At 42.6% G+C, this 18,436-nt stretch overlaps 2 protein-coding genes and 1 non-coding gene across 6 annotated transcripts in view; all 3 read left to right on the top strand.

The window, feature by feature from the left end:
• The window catches only part of Rspry1 (ring finger and SPRY domain containing 1), a 42,470-nt gene extending 36,793 nt beyond the window's left edge, over nt 1–5,677 (top strand). For all 3 annotated transcript variants that reach the window (XM_074055951.1, XM_020164629.2, XM_074055950.1), the window contains 2 exons: nt 1,977–2,081; nt 4,331–5,677. In XM_074055951.1, coding sequence (XP_073912052.1) covers nt 1,977–2,081; nt 4,331–4,427 — 202 coding nt within the window. In that variant the 3' untranslated portion in view covers nt 4,428–5,677. The remainder of the gene's footprint in view (nt 1–1,976; nt 2,082–4,330) is intronic.
• A 4,464-nt stretch (nt 5,678–10,141) lies between these two features.
• Nucleotides 10,142–17,433, top strand: Arl2bp (ARF like GTPase 2 binding protein). Of its 2 annotated transcripts, XM_074055955.1 has the most exons (7): nt 10,142–10,458; nt 10,646–10,739; nt 11,335–11,396; nt 13,473–13,579; nt 14,594–14,679; nt 14,857–14,953; nt 15,673–17,433. In XM_074055955.1, exons 2-7 carry the CDS (start codon nt 10,648–10,650, stop codon nt 15,772–15,774), a joined length of 546 nt encoding a protein of 181 aa, XP_073912056.1. In that variant the 5' UTR covers nt 10,142–10,458; nt 10,646–10,647; the 3' UTR covers nt 15,775–17,433. The 2 variants fall into 2 exon arrangements, with proteins under 2 accessions (XP_073912056.1, XP_020020219.1); XM_020164630.2 differs by lacking the exon at nt 10,646–10,739 and having other exon boundaries at nt 10,143–10,458.
• A 642-nt stretch (nt 17,434–18,075) lies between these two features.
• LOC141417752 (small nucleolar RNA SNORA48) lies at nt 18,076–18,209 on the top strand. Its single transcript, XR_012442387.1, has one exon. It is a non-coding gene; the product is annotated as a small nucleolar RNA SNORA48 (small nucleolar RNA).
• The last annotated feature ends 227 nt before the right edge of the window (nt 18,210–18,436 follow it).

Below are 18,436 nucleotides of genomic sequence, written 5' to 3'. Positions count from 1 at the left end.
GTCCTGGCTCCTGTTTTGGAACAGAACATGAGTCTATAAGCAGTCCTCTGGACTGTGCTTCACCTTGGACTCTGTGTCTTATGGCGTAACAGTTTCCAGGTGAACTAGAACACATCACAGTTACAGCAACACTGTCTATAGCAAGAGAGCCTTGGGAATATCACAAGAACTTAAAGCCTATTTACATCCCAACTCAGAGATCTGAGGTCTGTTCATAGAATTGCCATTCAATTTGTCTTGGTGCCTGACAGAAATTCTGAACATTTAATTCCTTCTGATGAAAGTCTGAGGTGACACCTTTCTCTCTTATCTGTCACACCCCATTCCTTTTTCATATAGCTTGCCTTTTCCCTGAGTGAGGCTCACAAATGACCTGACAGGTACAACTGATCCATCTAAGAGTTCCCCAGAGGGTGGCCTTAATCAAAACTGCTTCAGCATTTAGTTAACTGCTCCTGCAGGGTTAAAACTTTCCAAAACCCAGATGATAATGAGTACCAATTATTGGAAAGTCTCCTTTTATAACCAGATTATATGTACTGTCTTTGTGACAGTATATATAAATTTGGCACCCAAAGTTTGTCCTGTCTGGAATTAGAACATCAGAATTACCAGCTCAGTCAATCCTATGCTGTATCTAGGCTTTGTTGCCTCTGACAGAGACATCAAGAAAAAGAAAGTGTTGAAGCCTACTGAGTGGCCTTGAACCTCTGCCACCTTGTTCCTTTTAACATTCCAGTTGCACTTAGGCATTAAGTGTGAATCTCCCAAGACTATTTTCTGTATCACTGATGATTTCAGCCTGGGTTCCAGAAACTTATAGTCAATAATGCATTTTTTACTCAATGAATATCATTCCTTTTTTGGCTTTAGGGGTAGGAGATCATAGCCATGTTACTACTACCTGGAATTTTATACATTTTTCGTATTGTTTATACTCTAAGTATAAACAATACTTACAGTATTGTTTTTTTTCTTAATCTTTTTATTATAGAAAACTTCAAATACATGCAAAAGAATAGTACAGTGAAGCACCATATGCCCTCAAATAAAACAGTCATCCACTCCTGGCCACCAGTTTCCCCTAGGATCTTCTCTCATCTCTGTCAATACTCCATTATCATTCCAGTTTCCCTGTGGCTGCTACCTATAATGGTCTCTCCAGACATCCACAAGGCTCACTTCCTCAGTCCCTTCATGTTTTCACTAACATCACCTTAGTGAGACCTTCCTTGACCACTGCCGTACTTAAAATTACAACTCCATACCTTTCATACACACACACTCCTTGTCCTTCCCATTTTTCTTGATTGTATTCATCAGAATCTAACATTGTTTATCTTATTTCTGTCTCCTGTCACTGGAGAATAAGCTCTCTAAAGGCAGGGGTACTTTTTTTAAGAGTCCTCTGTTCACTGCTGAGCCACTAGGGCTTGGGCCAGTGCGTGGCACATAGTAAGCCCATAAGTGAACCACAGAGCAGTTCTCCTGTCTGCTTTCCCATCCCATGCTAAGTGTAATGAAAAAAATTCAACCTTGAGGTGTCTGGACTTTCAGGGAACATGCAGTGGGCTGTCATAACCCCTTGAAATTCTATAAAACTTTATATGTGTCTTTCCTGGGAAAGGTTCTATGCTTTCCATCAAATTCTCAAGAGATGTGTAACTTAAAAGAGAAAAAGAGCACTGGACTTAGATATAAATTTGATTTCTGACTGTTTACTATGTACAACCTTATGTAAATCACTTCCAGCAACTATAATTTCTTTGTCTGTAAAATGAGAATAGCCATGTCTCCTTCACTACTATTAAGATTGAAATGAGATACTGTGCATGAAAACTTAACTGAATAAAGCTTAAGGGGTACCTAGTAATCTCCTGTGTACAGAGCATTTTCAAAGCATTCCATATGCATTACTGCTAACAGACACCCTTTACCTGTTGGGAAATGAATTTCAAACCGCTTTGTCTACTCAGGCACAGGCGTCTTGCTCTGTTGAAGCAAGTCAGTATCCGAGAGAACTGCTGCTCCCTTTGTTGTGATGAGGTAGCAGACACGCAGTTGAAGCCATGTGGACACAGGTAAGAGTATATCTTTGGTTGTTTCATCTTTTTGTACATTACATTAAGGGATATTTCATCTTTTTCCTGGAATTGCTTTTAGAGTGTTACCAGTTCTGTAGCTGTTCATCAGTGTTTATTATATCCAAAGTGGGCCAGATGAAGAATTCATTTACCAAGTAGTATGGACTCCAGTTTGTTATCTCCAGGAATGACTCAGACTAGACTTCTGATTCTGCCTCTATACATTTATGAAATGAGTTGCTTTCTAATTGGCTGTTAAGGGAAATGCATTGTATTTCCTTTCACACTTAGCTGTACCAGTTTCTCTTCTGCAGCCGAGAATTTTGCAGATGATCACCTTTGCAGGTTTTAATCACTGGGGCCTTAAAGACAGAGTCAGAGTTTAAAGCTTGAATATCTTGCTTTTGTTTTTGAGACAGGATCTTACTACAGCTCAGGCTGGCCTTGAACTCAAGATCTTCCTGCCTCAGCCTCCCAAGTGTTGGAATTATAGGTTGAATATCTTGATGCCCTTTTTGATCTTTGTTTCTGTAAAAATGTTAAGATCCCAAACAGGGCTAGTGGAGTGGCTCAAGTGGTAGAACTCCTGCCTAGCAAACTTGAGGCCCTGAGTTCAAACCCCAGTACCACCAAAAAAAGATCCCAAACATATGGTCATTAATCTTTGAGCCTTCTAGCCCTTCTCTATGATTTTATACAAAATAAGGGCTAATGTGTAAAAACTTATTATGATCATAGTTTCTATAATAGATATATCCAAAACAGAATCAGAAAAGGAAATTAAATTAGTTCACCTTTGAACAACAAGAACAATTTTTAAAGGGTTGCAGTAAAGAAAGAAAGTCTGAATGAAATGAATGACAAGAACTGACAGAATAGATTAAAAATCTAAGCATTCCTATTACTATAGAAGAATTAAGGTAGTTATCAAAGCCATCTTTGTCTTCCCTCCCAGAGTACCTCACCCAGATGTTTCACAGGTAAATTCTTTAGTTTTTAGGAAAAAGATAGTCTAATTCTCTCTAAATGACCACAGAGAAAAAAAAATAGGAACTCCACAATGTTATTTTTTACAGAGCCTTTGTGTTAATTACTCAAAATCTGATAAAAACACAAACACAAAAAAAGATAAAAACCTGGGATCAAACCCAGGATCTGGATAACATAGTGAAACCCCATCTCAAAAGAGTTTGACGTTTTGAAGCATTAACTTGACTAGGGAGAGAGGGAGGGAGTAAGGAAAAAAGGAAGTCAGGGAAGAAACTTTTAGACTTCCAAGGAATGTAATAGAATACTTGAATAAATGAACCTGTTCTTGGATAGGAAGCTCTCTCAGTGTAGTAAAGTAATAGTCTCTGTAAACTTTAATTTGATCCATATAGAAAGGGCAACATAATTTTTTTTTCTGGAACTAGACCTGCTAATTTAAAAGTTTAGGAGCTGGTAGAATAGCTCAAGTGGTAAAAGTGCCTACCTAGTAACATGAGGCCCTGAGTTCAAGCCCCAGTATCTCCAAAAAAAAAAAAAAGAAAGAAAATTTGGAATAAAAGTTACAGAGAAGACAATCCTGTCTTCTATATACATATATATCTGAACGTATATTAAAATAAGTGTTATTAATTTGGTATATGACAAGAAAATGAAACAAAATAGCAACCCAGAGATAGAAATAATTAAAAATGAAAATTTAGCATATGATAAAGTCATTGCATTGGCTAAGTGCTGGTGGCTCATGCCTATAATCCTAACTACTCAGGAGGCAGAGATCAAAAGGATTGTGGTTCAAAGCCAGCCCAGGCAAATAGTTCACGAGACCCTATCTCAAAACAGTGGTGGTGGAGTGGTTCAAAGTGTAGGCCCTGAGTGCAAGCCCCAATACCACCAAAAAAAAAAAAAAAAAAAAAAGGCATTGCGTCAAATCTGCAGTGAAAGATGAACTACTTGGTAAATGATATTGGAAGAAGAACAGCATTGTATCTTTATCTTTGAGTAACATCTGCATGTATATGCTGTATACATACAGACTTTGCAGAAGAATGCACATAAACTTTAACTTATTCCTCAGAGGAGAAAGACTGAGGATCAGAAATGAGATTTTTATTTTTGTATTTGCTTAATTTTATTTCTAAGCCATGTGTAATTATAGCTAACTATGACCAACTAACGAACTTGTTAACACTTTATATTTGATTGGTAGATAGTTTTTGAAGCATTAACTTGACTAGCATTTATGTCTTTCTCCTCAGTGACCTGTGCATGGATTGTGCCTTGCAACTGGAGACCTGCCCATTGTGTCGTAAAGAAATAGTGTCTAGAGTCAGACAGATTTCTCATATTTCATGACACATGTGAAGAGGCATCATGGACTTATTTCTACTCAATTCCAGCCAATGTCGAAAAGAAAAAGAAAAAAACCCATCTCTAATCAGTTGTATGCACATTGAAACTTAGAGCCATGGCCAGATTTTATGCTACAGATGGTAGTTTGTCAAAGACAAAATTCTCTTAGAATCTAATCCAACTTGCCAGCCCTGAATTCCTTTTAAGGCCAAGGAAAGCTGAATGCGAGCAGCCAGGCCTGTGGTACTTCCATGAAAACAGTAGGCGACAGAGCCCTACTGAGTGCGGAAACCACCCCGGATTCTCCATGTTGGGTTCGTGTGATTGTTTAGCACAGGATGCTTTGTGTCATAGTCTATAAAGTTTTTTATTTTGGGGAGAAGTCATTTTGGAGACATAAATGACAGCATTTCTGGGTTAAGCATCACTGATCAGACAGACACCAGTGTGATAAGCATAGATATTGCACTCCAAGACTTGAATCTGTAAAGTAGACCACACAGGTCACCACCGCAAGCAGCATGGAGGACCTGAAAGAAGGTGCACAGACTGTAGAAAAAACCCACATTTTTATATTTCAGTGATTCCAAAGAACATTCTAGGTTTTTTTAACTGCAGAAAATTGGTGGTATTTTCACATTCATGGTGTTTCTATCCAGTTTCAGTACCTACATTTTGTGAGGAAAAAAATGTTTTACCAATGCAAGAGGAATTCTTAAATCAATTGTAATGTTAGACTGGAGAAAATTTGGTATTTAGGGTATTTTTAAGGTACCATCAAATCAGGTTTTTTGTTTTTTGTTTAAAAAAAATTTTTAATCAGTATTGTTTTTGGAAGTAATATACTTTGAAACTCTTGAACTAATAGTCTAAAAACTCTAGAGGTCAGTCTGAGAACACGTATTCCTGTTGTTTTAAATAAATACATGTTTTTGAATAGTAAATTCAATCATGGATTGTTGACTATGTCTTCATCAAAAGTGTTTATCCCTCTCAGGGTCTGGTGAAGACCTTCAAGAGTTCAGTTTTTTCTCCCAGAAAATTGGAAGGTAGAATTGTAAATTCATAAACCTTATTTTATAATGGTGTACCTCAGCAGCTGCCTTTCAATCTATGCCAAGTCCTCACTGAGTTTATACTTGAATAGTATATGTCTTCTGAGTTTTACAGTGTCTTAAACTCAATGCACATTTTTTTCTTCCTTTCCTACCCTTTCTTGTTTGTAGTTCATTAAAAACCTGTCCTATTACAGAGCTGGTTTCCTTCCTGGCTGTACTTGTTGGGGTGCTGGATTTTTTCCATGTCTCTAGTCTTCCATAAATCCAAATATATATATATATAAATATATATACATATATATATGTTCTCTTTAGCTTGTGGTGAATACAGTAATTTGCATTGAAGAATAAAACATCTGTTGCCTTTTTTAAATAAGATTTCACAGCTTTCATTGGTGCCTACTGCTAAGTACCTACTATTCAGAGTAGGAATCACGGAAGAATTAAGAAGTAAAGGGCTACGGATATAGTTTGGGGGTAGTGCACTTGCTCAAGGCCCTGTGTTCAATCCCCAGCACTACAAAAGAAAAAAAATCATCCAGCAAATCATCATTGGGCACCTAATATGTGATGGGCGCTCTCCCTATGTTGTATACAAGAAGTGTTTGGGGAGTGGTAATGGGAAAAGAAAAGTGTTTGTTTACTGTGATACATTGTTAGTGCCCTGAATGAAAAGCATATGGTCCTAAGAATAGGAAAAGAATATGGTTCTAGAGAAAATGAGGCAGATCGGCTGTAGGAGTTTGTCTGGGGTAGGGGAGGCTATGAGAAGAAACCTGAGGGAGAAGTAGGACATAGGACATATCCAGGCAGAAAAACTGAGGACAAGCTTTACAAGGACTGGATAGCTAGATGAGCACAGCATTACAGGCAAAGGCCTTGACTAAGGGAAAAAGAGCTTTGGGATCTGACAAAAAGGCCCTGTCTCTGGTGAGGCAGGAAACAAGTGAGGAGAGTGGTATGCACCAGTGTTGGAGGTTTGTGAAAGCCATGTTAAGGATTTTGTAGTTTATCCTAATGCAGTAGAAAGCAAAGAAGTGAAGTCAGGGAAGTGCTTTGATAAATAATTTTAAAAGCTGACTCTACCTTCAATTAGAATGGATGGAAAGGTGGCTTAGGGTTATGGAAAAGCAGAAAATGGAAATAGTGAGGCCAGGAAGGAAACTGAAGTACTCCAACTGGGAGGCTAATGTGGTCTGTAAACTGTGAAGTGACAGAAAAATAGAATTAATTGATAGTCTATCAAAAGCCAAAAGAATGCAGGAGCCTGTCAGCTTTCTAGAAATCTATGCTTGAACTTTGGTCCTAAGATGGTCTACTTTTCAATTTAACTTCAAGACCATAAAACAAAAAGACTTCAGTATTAAGCTAATTAAACCATTCACGATGGAAGCAAAGTTGTAATCTTGAAACTGCCTCAAATGGAAAGACATTTACTCCACATAGAAGAGAAAAAGGTAGGGATTGGCAAATCATGCCAAAGAGTAAGCAATAGATCCATAGTCTGCACCAAATGTAACCATTTTAAAATTAAAAGGTAGGCTTTTACTTCCAACATATTGTTAACAAGGGGGAAAGCAAAATACTGTTACGGCATTTCCCCAGCAATTCATAGAGGGTTTAAGCCCAAAAAAAAAAAAAAGTGAATTGCCACCTTTTTTAAATGATATAAAGCAGGAAAAACCCGTGGTACCATTTGCAGAGTGCCAGGAAACAATGATTCTATCACAGAAACAAAATTTGGACAGGCGAAAATGACTTTTGCATGGATTTCAACTGTCTTTATTGTGTACCCATGAAAACAACTGCCTAAGGTAAGCTTTTCCCAAGACTGCCCACTGTTCATCTTTTGCTATTAGTTCACTTAGAAATTTTTTTTTTTTTTTTAACGTTCCTGGGGTTTGAACCCAGAGCTTCGCACTTCCTAGGCAGGCACTCTACTTACTACTTAAGCCACACCTCCAGTCCTTTTTGCTCTGGTTATTCTTGAGATAGGGTCTTACTTTTTGCCCACATATACTACCACACACAGCTTTTTTTCTCACAAACTTTTTATGCCTGAACTGGGAAAAAAAAAACATGATTCTAGGATTACACGTGTGAACAACCAGTACCCGACTCACTCAGAAATATTCTTAATTCTAACCCACAAAAGATTGAAAACAATTATCAGTGGAAAAACATTTAATATGTTCACTCAATTTTAAATTTGAGTGGAAAAAGGCCACCATTCTATGTTCAGAAAAAACTCATGTTCTGATCTCTAACACTACGTTTAATGACTAAAGATCAAAGGCTGTATACCATGGTGGTTAATACAGTTTCCTTGGAGTGAACTGGAACCACATCCCAGTAGGCCTTGATTTCCCAATCTGTAAAGTGGAGGTAATATGCTCTTTACAGGGACTTTGGCTTTGGTTTTTTCCTCATTGCATTTCAAATATTTGAAAGGAAACTATTTGTAAATGTTTAGCACTGAGTCTGGCAGATTCTGAGTTAAGTGGGCACCTATTATCTTTATCTCTGTTTGTTCCTAGAGCCAGGGGTGATAAAATGGATTAAAAGATGGCCACAAATTCTTTGGTATTCTTCCAAGCAAGAAATGAGTTTTAACTGTTGGGCTCCAGTGGCTCAAGCTTATAATCTTAACTACTCAGGAGGAAGAGATCAGGAGGATTGCAGTTCAAAGCCAGCCCAGGCACATAGTCCTTGATACCCTATCTGGAAAAACTCATCACAGAAAGGGCTGGTGGAGTGGCTTACAGTGTAGGCCTTGAGTTTAAACCCCAGTACTGAAAAAAAAAGTTTTAAAATAAAACAAGGAGGGGCACAAAAAAGGAATGTGGTTTGAAGCCCAGCATAGTTGTGTACATTTATAATCTCAGCACTCAAGAGATGAAGGCAGGAGAATCTTGGGTTTGGGGCCAACCTGTGAGATAGCAATACCCTGCCTCAAAGAAATCAGATTTATAGGGCTAGGGGTGTAGCTAAGTGGTAAAGCGCTTACCTAACAAGCATGAGGCTCTGGATCAATCCCCAGCAACACAAAGCAACAACAAAAAACACCTTTAATGAGGTTTATGTCCCTTTCCCTTAACTCTGGGTGGGCTCTATGTCTGCTTGATCATACGGTAGATATGATACTGTGCCAATTCCCAACACCAAACTGGCAATTTCCACCTCCTGTGTGAAATACTTTTTTACCCAATTGCCATGATGTGAGAAAATGCCAGCATCCTCAGGAAGACCTACCTGGAGAGGAACTCGGAATCCCCAGTCCACCAACATCCTCAACTGAGTCCCTAGCCAGGAGCCAACACTGATTTGCCAGCCACATGAGTGGGCTCCTTGGAAGAAGCTCTTATAGCTCCACTGACACTAAGTGGAACAGAGACTAGTTGCTCCTGCCAAGATCTGCCCAAACTGTAGATTCTGGAGAAACTATTGTTTTAGGCTACTAGGTTTTTGAGTGGTTTTTAACAGCAATAAATAACCATAACAGGTGAAATTGGGTTTCATTTCTCCTCCACTCTGATCCCTTGATTTAGGAACAGCAGATTAAGTTCTTTAGTCCAGAAATAAGAGTGGTATGTAGAGAGAGAGGTAATGAAGACCTTTGTTGAGTTTTCTGTGAGCTGTCTGACCAGTACTTGACAGAACAAAACTGTGGTAATTCAGCAGACCTTTTTTAAAGGTCAGTCTTCCACCTGGGGTTAACAGAGTACTCTGAGGACTGGTCTCATCCAATACAACTGTGTCTTTGGAACCATCTTTTACTTCCAGAGCCTACAAATACTGATTTTATGGCCGTCCAAAGGCTTCTGCTATCTAATTCAGATTGGCCATCTGACCTTGGGTTCATATTTTAAGCTCCTCTGGTCAAATACTAGACATTTGGCCAAAAAGGTATCATGAAAGCAGAGACATAATGCTTAGTCTCCAGGAAATATTTTTTCAAAATTTGACAGTTACGAAGGGGATTTTTTTCTGGAGCAAAGTGATCCAGGTTCTGATTGCCTGGTTCAAAGTGGTTCTGTCAACTTTTGCATAATTAATCAAGAAGCCATTTACTACCTAATTAAGATGTGAAGAGTATGATGCAAATTACAAGACTTCCACTTCACGCAGTGGGGCCTTTACATCTTTCCACGAGGGGTAAGTAACTTTCTTACAAATCAGATTTCTGGGTTTGGCGCTCTTAAAACATGCTTTCGGACTGGATGAGTGGCTCAAGCGGTAGAGAGACCTGCTTTGCAAGATCGAAGCCATGAGTTTAAACCCTGGTTTCACTAAAAACAAAATAAAACATGCTTTCAACTACTGAACTTGATCTTCACAAAAGCAACCTACATGGTGCAATCATCCCCAGTTGCAAGTGAGGAAATTAAGTCTCCTGACTTCGATTCCTTCATCCATAAAATGAGGACGTAATGAGATTTGGTGTCTACAAAACCCGTGAAAATACCCCAGGTCCTTGGTATGCGTTTCCAGAAACCTGGCATCTCTCCACTGCATTGCCTTTCCCGGACTTCCTCTCTCCATTTTGCCCCGCCCCCGACAGCGGGTAACGCGCGTCTGTGATTGGCCATCAGGAGCCCACGGGGCGGGAAAGGCTGCGGTGGCCATGGTGACGGGAGGCGGGGCGCGAGGCGCGGCGGTCGGTAACCGACGTTCGGACGGGTGGCCAAGGCGGCGGCGGCGCGTCGAGCGGCCTAGTCTCGCGGGGAGGCCCGGTGGGCGCGGGGTCGCCGCCGGGGACTGAGGCCTGTGCTCGCGCGTAGGCGCTGACCCGGCGGGGCAGTGAGCGGGCCGCGGCCTGGGCGGCGGGGCCTCCTGCGGACCGCCGGCCGCCGTGCCCTCGATGGGAGCCGAGCGGTGGACGCGGTAGGAGGCGGCGGCGACCCGCTCGCCAGCACAGGTGCATGCGGCGCCGCAGCGATGGACGCCCTGGAGGAAGAGAGCTTTGCCCTGTCCTTGTGAGTGACGCCCCGGGGCCCGGTTCCTCGGGAGGTCGGGGCGCCGGGCGAGGCGGGGCGGGCGGGGCTCCGTTCCGGTTCTGCGGCGGCCGCTGCGCCGTCAGGTCCCGGCCCCGGGGGACTGGAGTGCGGGGCGGTGTCACCGCTTACCTGCGCCTCCATCACAATCCTCCCGCCTGACCCTCAGTGATGAGCGAGACGTGGCCGCGCGCAGGTCACAGGGCCCCGCACCGCAGCCACCCGGGCCCCACAGGGCCACGCCGACTAGCAGACAGGATGCGGTGAGTCGGGCCCGCGAGGTGGCCCAGCTGGCCCCAGCCGCCTCGGCCCCCCGTATTTGTCCTGTGGTTCCTTGTCATACTGGGTTCCATGGAAGGTAGTGCATTCAACTTGCAGGTCACGGGTGCGCCTAGCGGGTTTTCTTCTGTTTGAAATTGCTGTGTGGTTTCAGGGTTGTGTTACGTTTTCCTTAGCGGTTCTGGGGTTTGAACTCAGGGCCTCACGCTTGCCAGGCGGGTGCTCTTGCCACATTTGCTTTAGTTTTTTTTCTTCAGGTATGCTTTCGAGTTTTTGCCAGACTGGCCTCAGACCAAGATCCACCTACCTAGAACTCTGGTATAGCTGGGATTGAAGAAATACACAAACACACGCAGCATGTTTGTTGAGTTGGGGGGGGTCTCAATTGGGGTGGCCGAGAACTACTATCTTCCTAATCTCTGCTTCCCCAGTAGTTGGGATTATAGGCATGAGGCACCATGCCGGGCACTTAGTTGAAGCTGAGCAAGGGGAAGTTCATTTTGCCACTTGTTGGGAAATGTACATAATGTTTTTTAAATAATTATCTAAATCAACTCCTAATCCTGGAATATTTTTCAGCTCCTCCGCCTCTGATGCAGAATTTGATGCTGTGGTTGGATGTTTAGAGGACATTATCATGGGTAAGCTTCTGTGTCACAACACGACCTGCACTCTCTCTAGTTCTTAGATCCTTGCTTGTAAGGACATTGAAATCAATTTTAAGGGTTCACTTTTGCCAGGGAGGAGAGAGGGAATGGAAGTATAACAACCAAGGTGAGCATGTTCAAAGTACATGCATGTATGGAATTATTACATACATGAATAATATGAAATCTCCTCATATTACTAATGTATGCTAATTCAAAAGAGTCAATTTAAAAAAAATCAAAGTACATGTAAATTTTGATATAGCACAATATAATATTAAATGAGCCACACTGAGATTTGTCTTAGAAGCAGACAGCCCAGCACTCCTTAAAACAGCTGTCACTATAGATGCAGGGATCTAGAGGGACATATTCAGGTAACGGAGCACATAGGGCACCAAAAGGTACTCTGCTCTTGGCAAAGCTTCAGGAATAATGACCTACTTTATTTGTCATTTGTTAAAGTAAGAGTAATTTTATTTTTAGATACTTTTGAGTTTTAACATTTTTCTGTCAGAAAACAGAACATAAAACCCATAATTGTTTGCACACTTGTTCATGAAGAAAACAAGCCTGTCAAACTTCAGCTTGATCTGTTTTCCTACGGGATTTCTTTTTTTCTGTACTGGAGTTTGAACTCAGGGCCTTATATGCTCTTCCACTTGAGCCGCTCTTCCAACCCAGAAAATCTTCTGTAAAATAGAAAGCCAGCCCTTTTTGTGATGTGGTTTTTCAATATAGGGTCTTGTGAACTATTTCCCCAGGCTGGCTTTGAACCACTATCCTTCTGATCTCTTCCCTGAGTAGCTAGGATTGCAGGCATGAGCCACTGGCACCTGGCCTGTTTTCCTGAGTTTTGAGTTCCCATTTCTAGATTCAGTTTGGCATTCATAAGTCCTGCTAAGACTCAGATAAGCTATAACAGGCCCCAAGTTTTAAAACAAATATGGAGGAAGGAAAAACTTACATTTGAGAAAATCTTGTCTATTGTCTTTTTGGTGGTACTGGGGTTTGAACTCAGAGCTTCATGATTGCTAGGAGGCGCTATACCACTTGAGCCACTCTAGCATTTTCAAGATGGGGGTCTCGAGAACAATTTGCCTGGGCTGGCTTTGAACTGTGATCCTCCTGATCTCTGCCTCTGGAGTAGCTTGGATTACAGGCATGAGCTACCAGTGCTCAGCTTGTCTATTTGCCTTTTAAATTTCCTGAAAATTAGGAAAAAGCACTATTTGGTGGTGTTGACTGTATAGCTTGATCCAACGTAGTATAAAAATCTCTGGTCGAGTTTTGAACCTTTAGTCCTAAGTATAAGTGTTTTACCATTCAGCTATCATGTGGACCTGTGGAAAAATGAGGCTTTCTTATAAGCCCAGGGTACTCACCTCAGAGTCTGGGTCCTTTTTTAGAAATCATATTCTATTCAGTTATTAAAATTCCTTAACATTGTTTGCTATGAACTAATCTCTTTATGTGAATTCTCATCTGAATTCCATCTAGCAATCCTATATGATAATGTCATCATTCATGTTAACAGATGATGTTACAAAAATTAATTGTCCAAGGTCACAAAGCTAGTATGTGACCAAGGTAGGATTTGAACCTGGGCCTCTGTCAGGCCCCACACTTTTTAACTACTATATTGTTTTCATCACTGCTGCTAAAATTCAAACAGGATAGAGGAGGCTTCTTGCCATTTGAAGTCTCCCAGTTTGGGAACTGATGTTTTGTTTGCACAATAAACTTTTGTAAGGAGAGGAGAGAGCCATTCATTCCTTTGCAGACAAGCCTTCCCAGGTAGATGCAGTTGCATAGCAGTGTGAACATCTTGAAGCCACCAAACTGTCACTTAAAAATGGTTAAAGTGGCAAAATGGTGAACTTTATGTAGCTCTTAGCACAATTTTAAAAAGACTGGTCTACTTGAATGTCAGTGTCCCAGTTAGCCCTACTCAAAGCAGCAGCTTCCCCCACCCCCCAGATTGGCTTGGAAAGCAGCTGTACTGCCTTCTCATCAACCAGATGGCCTCTGGTCTCCACTAAAAACAACACATTTCCTTTCGGGCTTCAGATGACGAGTTCCAGTTATTACAGAGAAATTTCATGGACAAGTACTACCAGGAGTTTGAAGACACAGAAGAGAACAAACTCACCTACACACCCATTTTCAATGAATATGTAAGTAGATTTCTGTTTCTCCTACCAGGAGATTAGAGTTTCTTTAAAAACTTGAGTTTAGAATCAAAAGATGTTTGAAACTTGCTCATCTTTTAAAACACACCAGCAATACGCTGCCAGGGATGCTGATTGCAGTCTGGTTAGTTCGTTTTCTCCTGCCAGCTCTTAGAGCTGTTTTCCAAAAGGCTTTCAGGCAATACTTGAGGAGCAGCTTCTCACTTACAACTTGGCTTTACCATAACCCTGCCTTTGCTTGCGATATGGTAGTTCACCGAACCTTGTACTTCCTTTTCGACTTTATTATTTTGCAGTGCTGGGGATGGAACCCAGGGCCTGGAGCATGCTAGGTAGGCAAGCTGTCTACCACTGAGCTGCATCCCCAGCCCTTGGTTTTCTTGAGACAGGGTCTTGCTACATACCCCAGGCTAGCCCGGAACATGCCGTCCTCCTGACTCAGCCTCTGGAGTGCTGGGATTTTTTTTTTTTTCCACACACTGTATTTCTTGTACATCATCCAGTCCAGTAAAATGAAAACTGAGAGCAAGGTCACTCACTAGAACCCAGGAGCCTCAACTCTCACCCTTGGGTCTTTCGACGGACCCGGAGGCCTCCTGGGATCCTGTCTAGCTGTGAGTAGGTTTGAGCCTCCAGGACTTTATTTTCTAAATACAAAAGCATGGCAGAACTTGGCTCAGCAGGAAAGGCACAGACCCCATCTCCTCAGGAGGAAGAACCCCCACTTTCTTCCTTCCTTACCTCCTGCACTAAAGGGGTTGGAGCATAGGCCATTCCCACCTGGGTTAGAGCAGTCATCTGGTACATCATGACTACCCACAAATGCCCCTGTGTGAACCAGGCAGGCCCAGGATAGGGGCTTGGGTTTTGTTCCCCTTTGGGCTCCTGGTACTCAGCATAGGATCTCAGGAGATGCCTGCCAAGTGGGGGCAGGCTTTCTGAAAAGAAGTCTTGTTTCCCTGAAGAGGGGTCCAACCAAGATCCTCTCCACTGTTGCAGATTTCTCTGGTAGAAAAGTATATTGAAGAACAGCTGCTGGAGCGGATCCCTGGATTCAACATGGCCGCTTTTACAACAACTTTGCAGTGAGTCAAGCTTAACTTCATCTCTTTCTCACCTTCCTCCCTCTCCACTTCCCCAGACTTCCAATGAGAATACTTGGTTGGGTCCTGGGTGGGTGACCCTCCACACCTTTCACAACATCTTGAAGAGACAGTCTGCCTCATTGTTCATGTATGAAGCCACCACCCTTTCCTTTGCAGGCACCATAAAGATGAAGTGGCTGGCGACATATTCGACATGCTGCTTACATTTACGGATTTCCTGGCTTTTAAAGAAATGTTTCTGGACTACAGAGCAGTAAGTTTTAACTGCGAGTTTACCTTAGAAATTTCCAAGTAAACTACTGAACACAACCACCTCCATTGCCAGCCACCCCATCATTCACTCCCCTTAAAAGTGCCCAGTAGTCTGGCAGCTAGCAAGAGATGAGTGGAGGAGCTGCTGCTTCATAGTGGCTGGGACATTTTCATGTTTTGGTAAAACACGCCCAGGTACCACCTTAGGGTCCCTAAGTAGACAGAAGGACTAAAAGCAAGAACAGGTCTCATTCTCTCACCTACGTTAGAACCCAGGCTTTTTTTGTTTTTTTCAGTACTAGGGATTGAACCCACAGTCTCATGTGTGCTACACAAGAGCTCTGCCCCTGAGCCACTCAGTCCTTCTTGTTTTTCATTTCTTATTCATATAGGGTCTCACCTGACCAACCTAGGACTAGGAGCCTTTTACCTCTGCCTCCCATGTAGCTAGAACCATAGGCATGTGCCACTCTGCCCAGCCTATAGTACAGGAGCTTTATAAGAAAAATGTTTTCCAGTGAAGAGAGGTTCATTTTTTTAAGAACGCCCAGGCCAGAATTGATTAGATGCAAAACACACTACTGTCTTCCTGTGGACTCCCTGGAGTCCACATTCCCACCCTGTCACCCTAAGTGCCTCGCCAATGCAAGTGCAGGGACCTGAGCCAGGAAGGACTCTTTCTGTTACTTGCCTCTTAAGGTTGTTTCTTTTCTCATGTAGGAAAAGGAAGGCCGGGGACTGGACTTAAGCAGTGGCTTGGTGGTGACATCCTTATGCAAATCATCTTCTACACCAGCGTCCCAGAACAATCTGCGACACTAGGCCCCAGCCCCACACAACAGATGGGGTCATTCTGGATGTCACCACCCCAACAGGCTGAGAGATTTCATCTATGATGACAGAAGTGTGCATCTCAGAAAGGTCAGCTGTTCTGCAGCCCCTCATTCATGTTAAGTATTGATGGGTCACAGACAACATGACCTGACCCTCCTGGACCTGTTTCTCCTCAAATACCTTCTTGTATTCAGTCACCCTAGTGCTCCTCCCCCTTCCCCTGTAGACACCTCTCAGACGCTGTGAACCAGACTGCTGCAGAGCAAGCCCATGTCAGCTGTCCCACCTGCGGTCCCTTCCCCAGCCAATATGTTGCTGCATCAGCAGTGTGGAGGAGCCTACCATCACGAACCCTTTATCCCAGCAGGCTTTGCATGAATCTGTGCATACGCTCACAGCTCTTTCTTACCTGGGTCAGAGCATCAGTGGGGTTTGTGGGAGTATTTACCTAGGGGTTGCTCATGCCAGCTGTCCTAAGGTTCCTGAATCTCCTATGGTCGCAGTTTGTGTTGACCGTAGGCATCAACTGAGAGAGTCTTCTACCTAAAAGCTACATGTGAAAATTGACTCCTAGTCGTAAAATTGCAGTCCTTGTTACACTGTCTTCTGCAGGACCTGATGTAATCCCACTGTTTCTAGAAATCTCTTTTAAGCATTATTTTCAAAAAAATATTTTTATAGATAAAAACTCAGGCTAACCTAGTGGATATGATCTTGGAACTTCCATGATTACCCACATAAAGATCAAAGTATTATATGCTATGTGCTTTTTAGTTGTTAGAGCTATGAAGGCAAAAATGCTTTCTACATTGATGTATCTCTTTTGTTGGGCACCGGTAAGCATAGGCTGTGTGCTAGAAGTAAACTAGAAGCTATCCTGTTGTTACAGCATATAACATAGAGTGTGTGCACATTTGCTTCCGTATAAGCCAGTTTGTTGGGTTTCCTGTTGGGGTAGGTAGGGACCCTGCAGTTTCTTCCTATCAAAAATCTCTTCCACCAAGATGGTGCTCCACTGGTGTAGCTGAGTGTGAAGAGGGAGCAGAGGACAGCCTTGCTGGTCTCCTGTCAGCTTTGGTTTAGTACAGTGATTGACTATGACCAACCAGAAAACCCACAGAAAAACAAGTCAGTTCACACTGTGCACTTTCGACTTTACTTTTCTCAGTAAAGATAAGAGTTGTACTGACTTTAGTGGCTAGTCCAGTTTTAAAGGATGAGCTATAAGCTAAGCTATGTGTTTTTCTATAGTGATACCACTTAGTACTTTTGTAACATGAGTAAAATTTGAGGTGTTTTGCAAGAACCATCATTCTACTTGAGTAGTTCCTTTTTTATATACCCAGCACCATCTGGTTATCTAAACCAAAGACCCTCTCACATCCAGCTTTGTAAATGCCACCAGTCCTGGCTCCTCGTCCTTCTGCTCCTTTTCTAAGTGAGACTGCCTATCATCGGCCCAGGGTGGAAACATGGGGTCAACCTGCCCGGTGGAAACAGACAAGCGATCAAATGCAGAGATGAAATACTGAGATCCACGAAGGAATGCAAATTGTTCTTTCATCCTTTCTACTCAGTTGTAGCTTAATGTTCCAAGTAGGTTTGCTGATCTTTTAAAATAAACTAGAAACTCCTCTCTTAAGACTACCCGGGGGTGTAAGTTGACCTGCCATTCTGGCCCAGCCTTGGAAAGTGGCTGTCTGTGCTACCACTGAGGACTTCTCACCCATGGGAAGCAGTGCTCACCTGAGCTGCAGCGGCTGTAATGTCAGCCTGAAGTGCGCCGTTTTAGGGTATCACACACCTGACAAGAAGGGTGGACTCTCTCCCTTACCTAGAATTTTGTTTTCTCTGAGTCTCAAAATGAGTCGCTTTTTCTAGCAAGCACAAGGCCCTGGGTTCAAACCTCAGTACTGCCACACACACACAAAAGAAAATGGGCTGCTCTTCCTTAAAACCAACCTTTCCTTACAGCTTAATCCTGGAATGACTAGAATTTATTATTCAAACTCTAATACTTGTGAATATATAATATTAACGGGTGCCGTTAATATTTACAAGCCGGGTGCCAGTGGTTCACATCTGTGATCCTAGCTACTCTGGAGCCTAAGATCAGGAGGATCGAAGTTCGAGGCCAGCCCAGGCAAGTAGTTTGTGAGACCCTCACGTCCAAAATAACCACAGCAAGATGGACTAGAGGTGTGGCACAAGCTGTAGAGTGCTTGCCTAGCAAATGTGAGGCCCTGAGTTCAAACCCCAGTACTTCCCAAAAAAAAAAAAAAAAAATTTAGTACCTGACCTAGGTAGAGTGGCATCAAGTTGGTGGTGCTCATCTCATACCTGCCAGGGACAAAACAATCCCTTGTTTATCCCAGCGTGGCTTTTGGTCTATGCACATGCCTGGTTCATGCTTGGACATGTGTATTGCTATGTTTCGTTAATAAAGCAGAATCACAGGGGGAAGATGATTACAGGCACCAGGACAAGCAGAAGCTGGGATGGAGCCAGACTTGACTCCAGCCCTCTGTCACGGCTCATCCACAACTGAATAGTTACCAGGTTTTTTTGTTATTTAAAAAAACGGGGGGCAAAGAGTGCCTTTCGCTGGTTATTCAGAGGGTACTGCCCTGTGGTGGTGTTGGCAAAATCA

The sequence above is a fragment of the Castor canadensis genome, chromosome 15 (genome assembly GCF_047511655.1).
Source record: "Castor canadensis chromosome 15, mCasCan1.hap1v2, whole genome shotgun sequence".
Taxonomy (NCBI): domain Eukaryota; kingdom Metazoa; phylum Chordata; class Mammalia; order Rodentia; family Castoridae; genus Castor; species Castor canadensis.
The sequence above is the reverse complement of the archived record's forward strand: the minus strand, read 5'-3'. Positions and strand labels throughout refer to the sequence as shown.

Bases quoted from the DNA above. Each gene is read 5' to 3' on its own strand.
- Arl2bp (XM_074055955.1), top strand. From the start codon at position 10,648: ATGAGCGAGACGTGGCCGCGCGCAGGTCACAGGGCCCCGCACCGCAGC. The intron at 11,397-13,472 runs GTAAGCTTCTGT...TTCGGGCTTCAG, and splicing joins TTTAGAGGACATTATCATGG to ATGACGAGTTCCAGTTATTA. The intron at 14,680-14,856 runs GTGAGTCAAGCT...TTTCCTTTGCAG, and splicing joins GCTTTTACAACAACTTTGCA to GCACCATAAAGATGAAGTGG.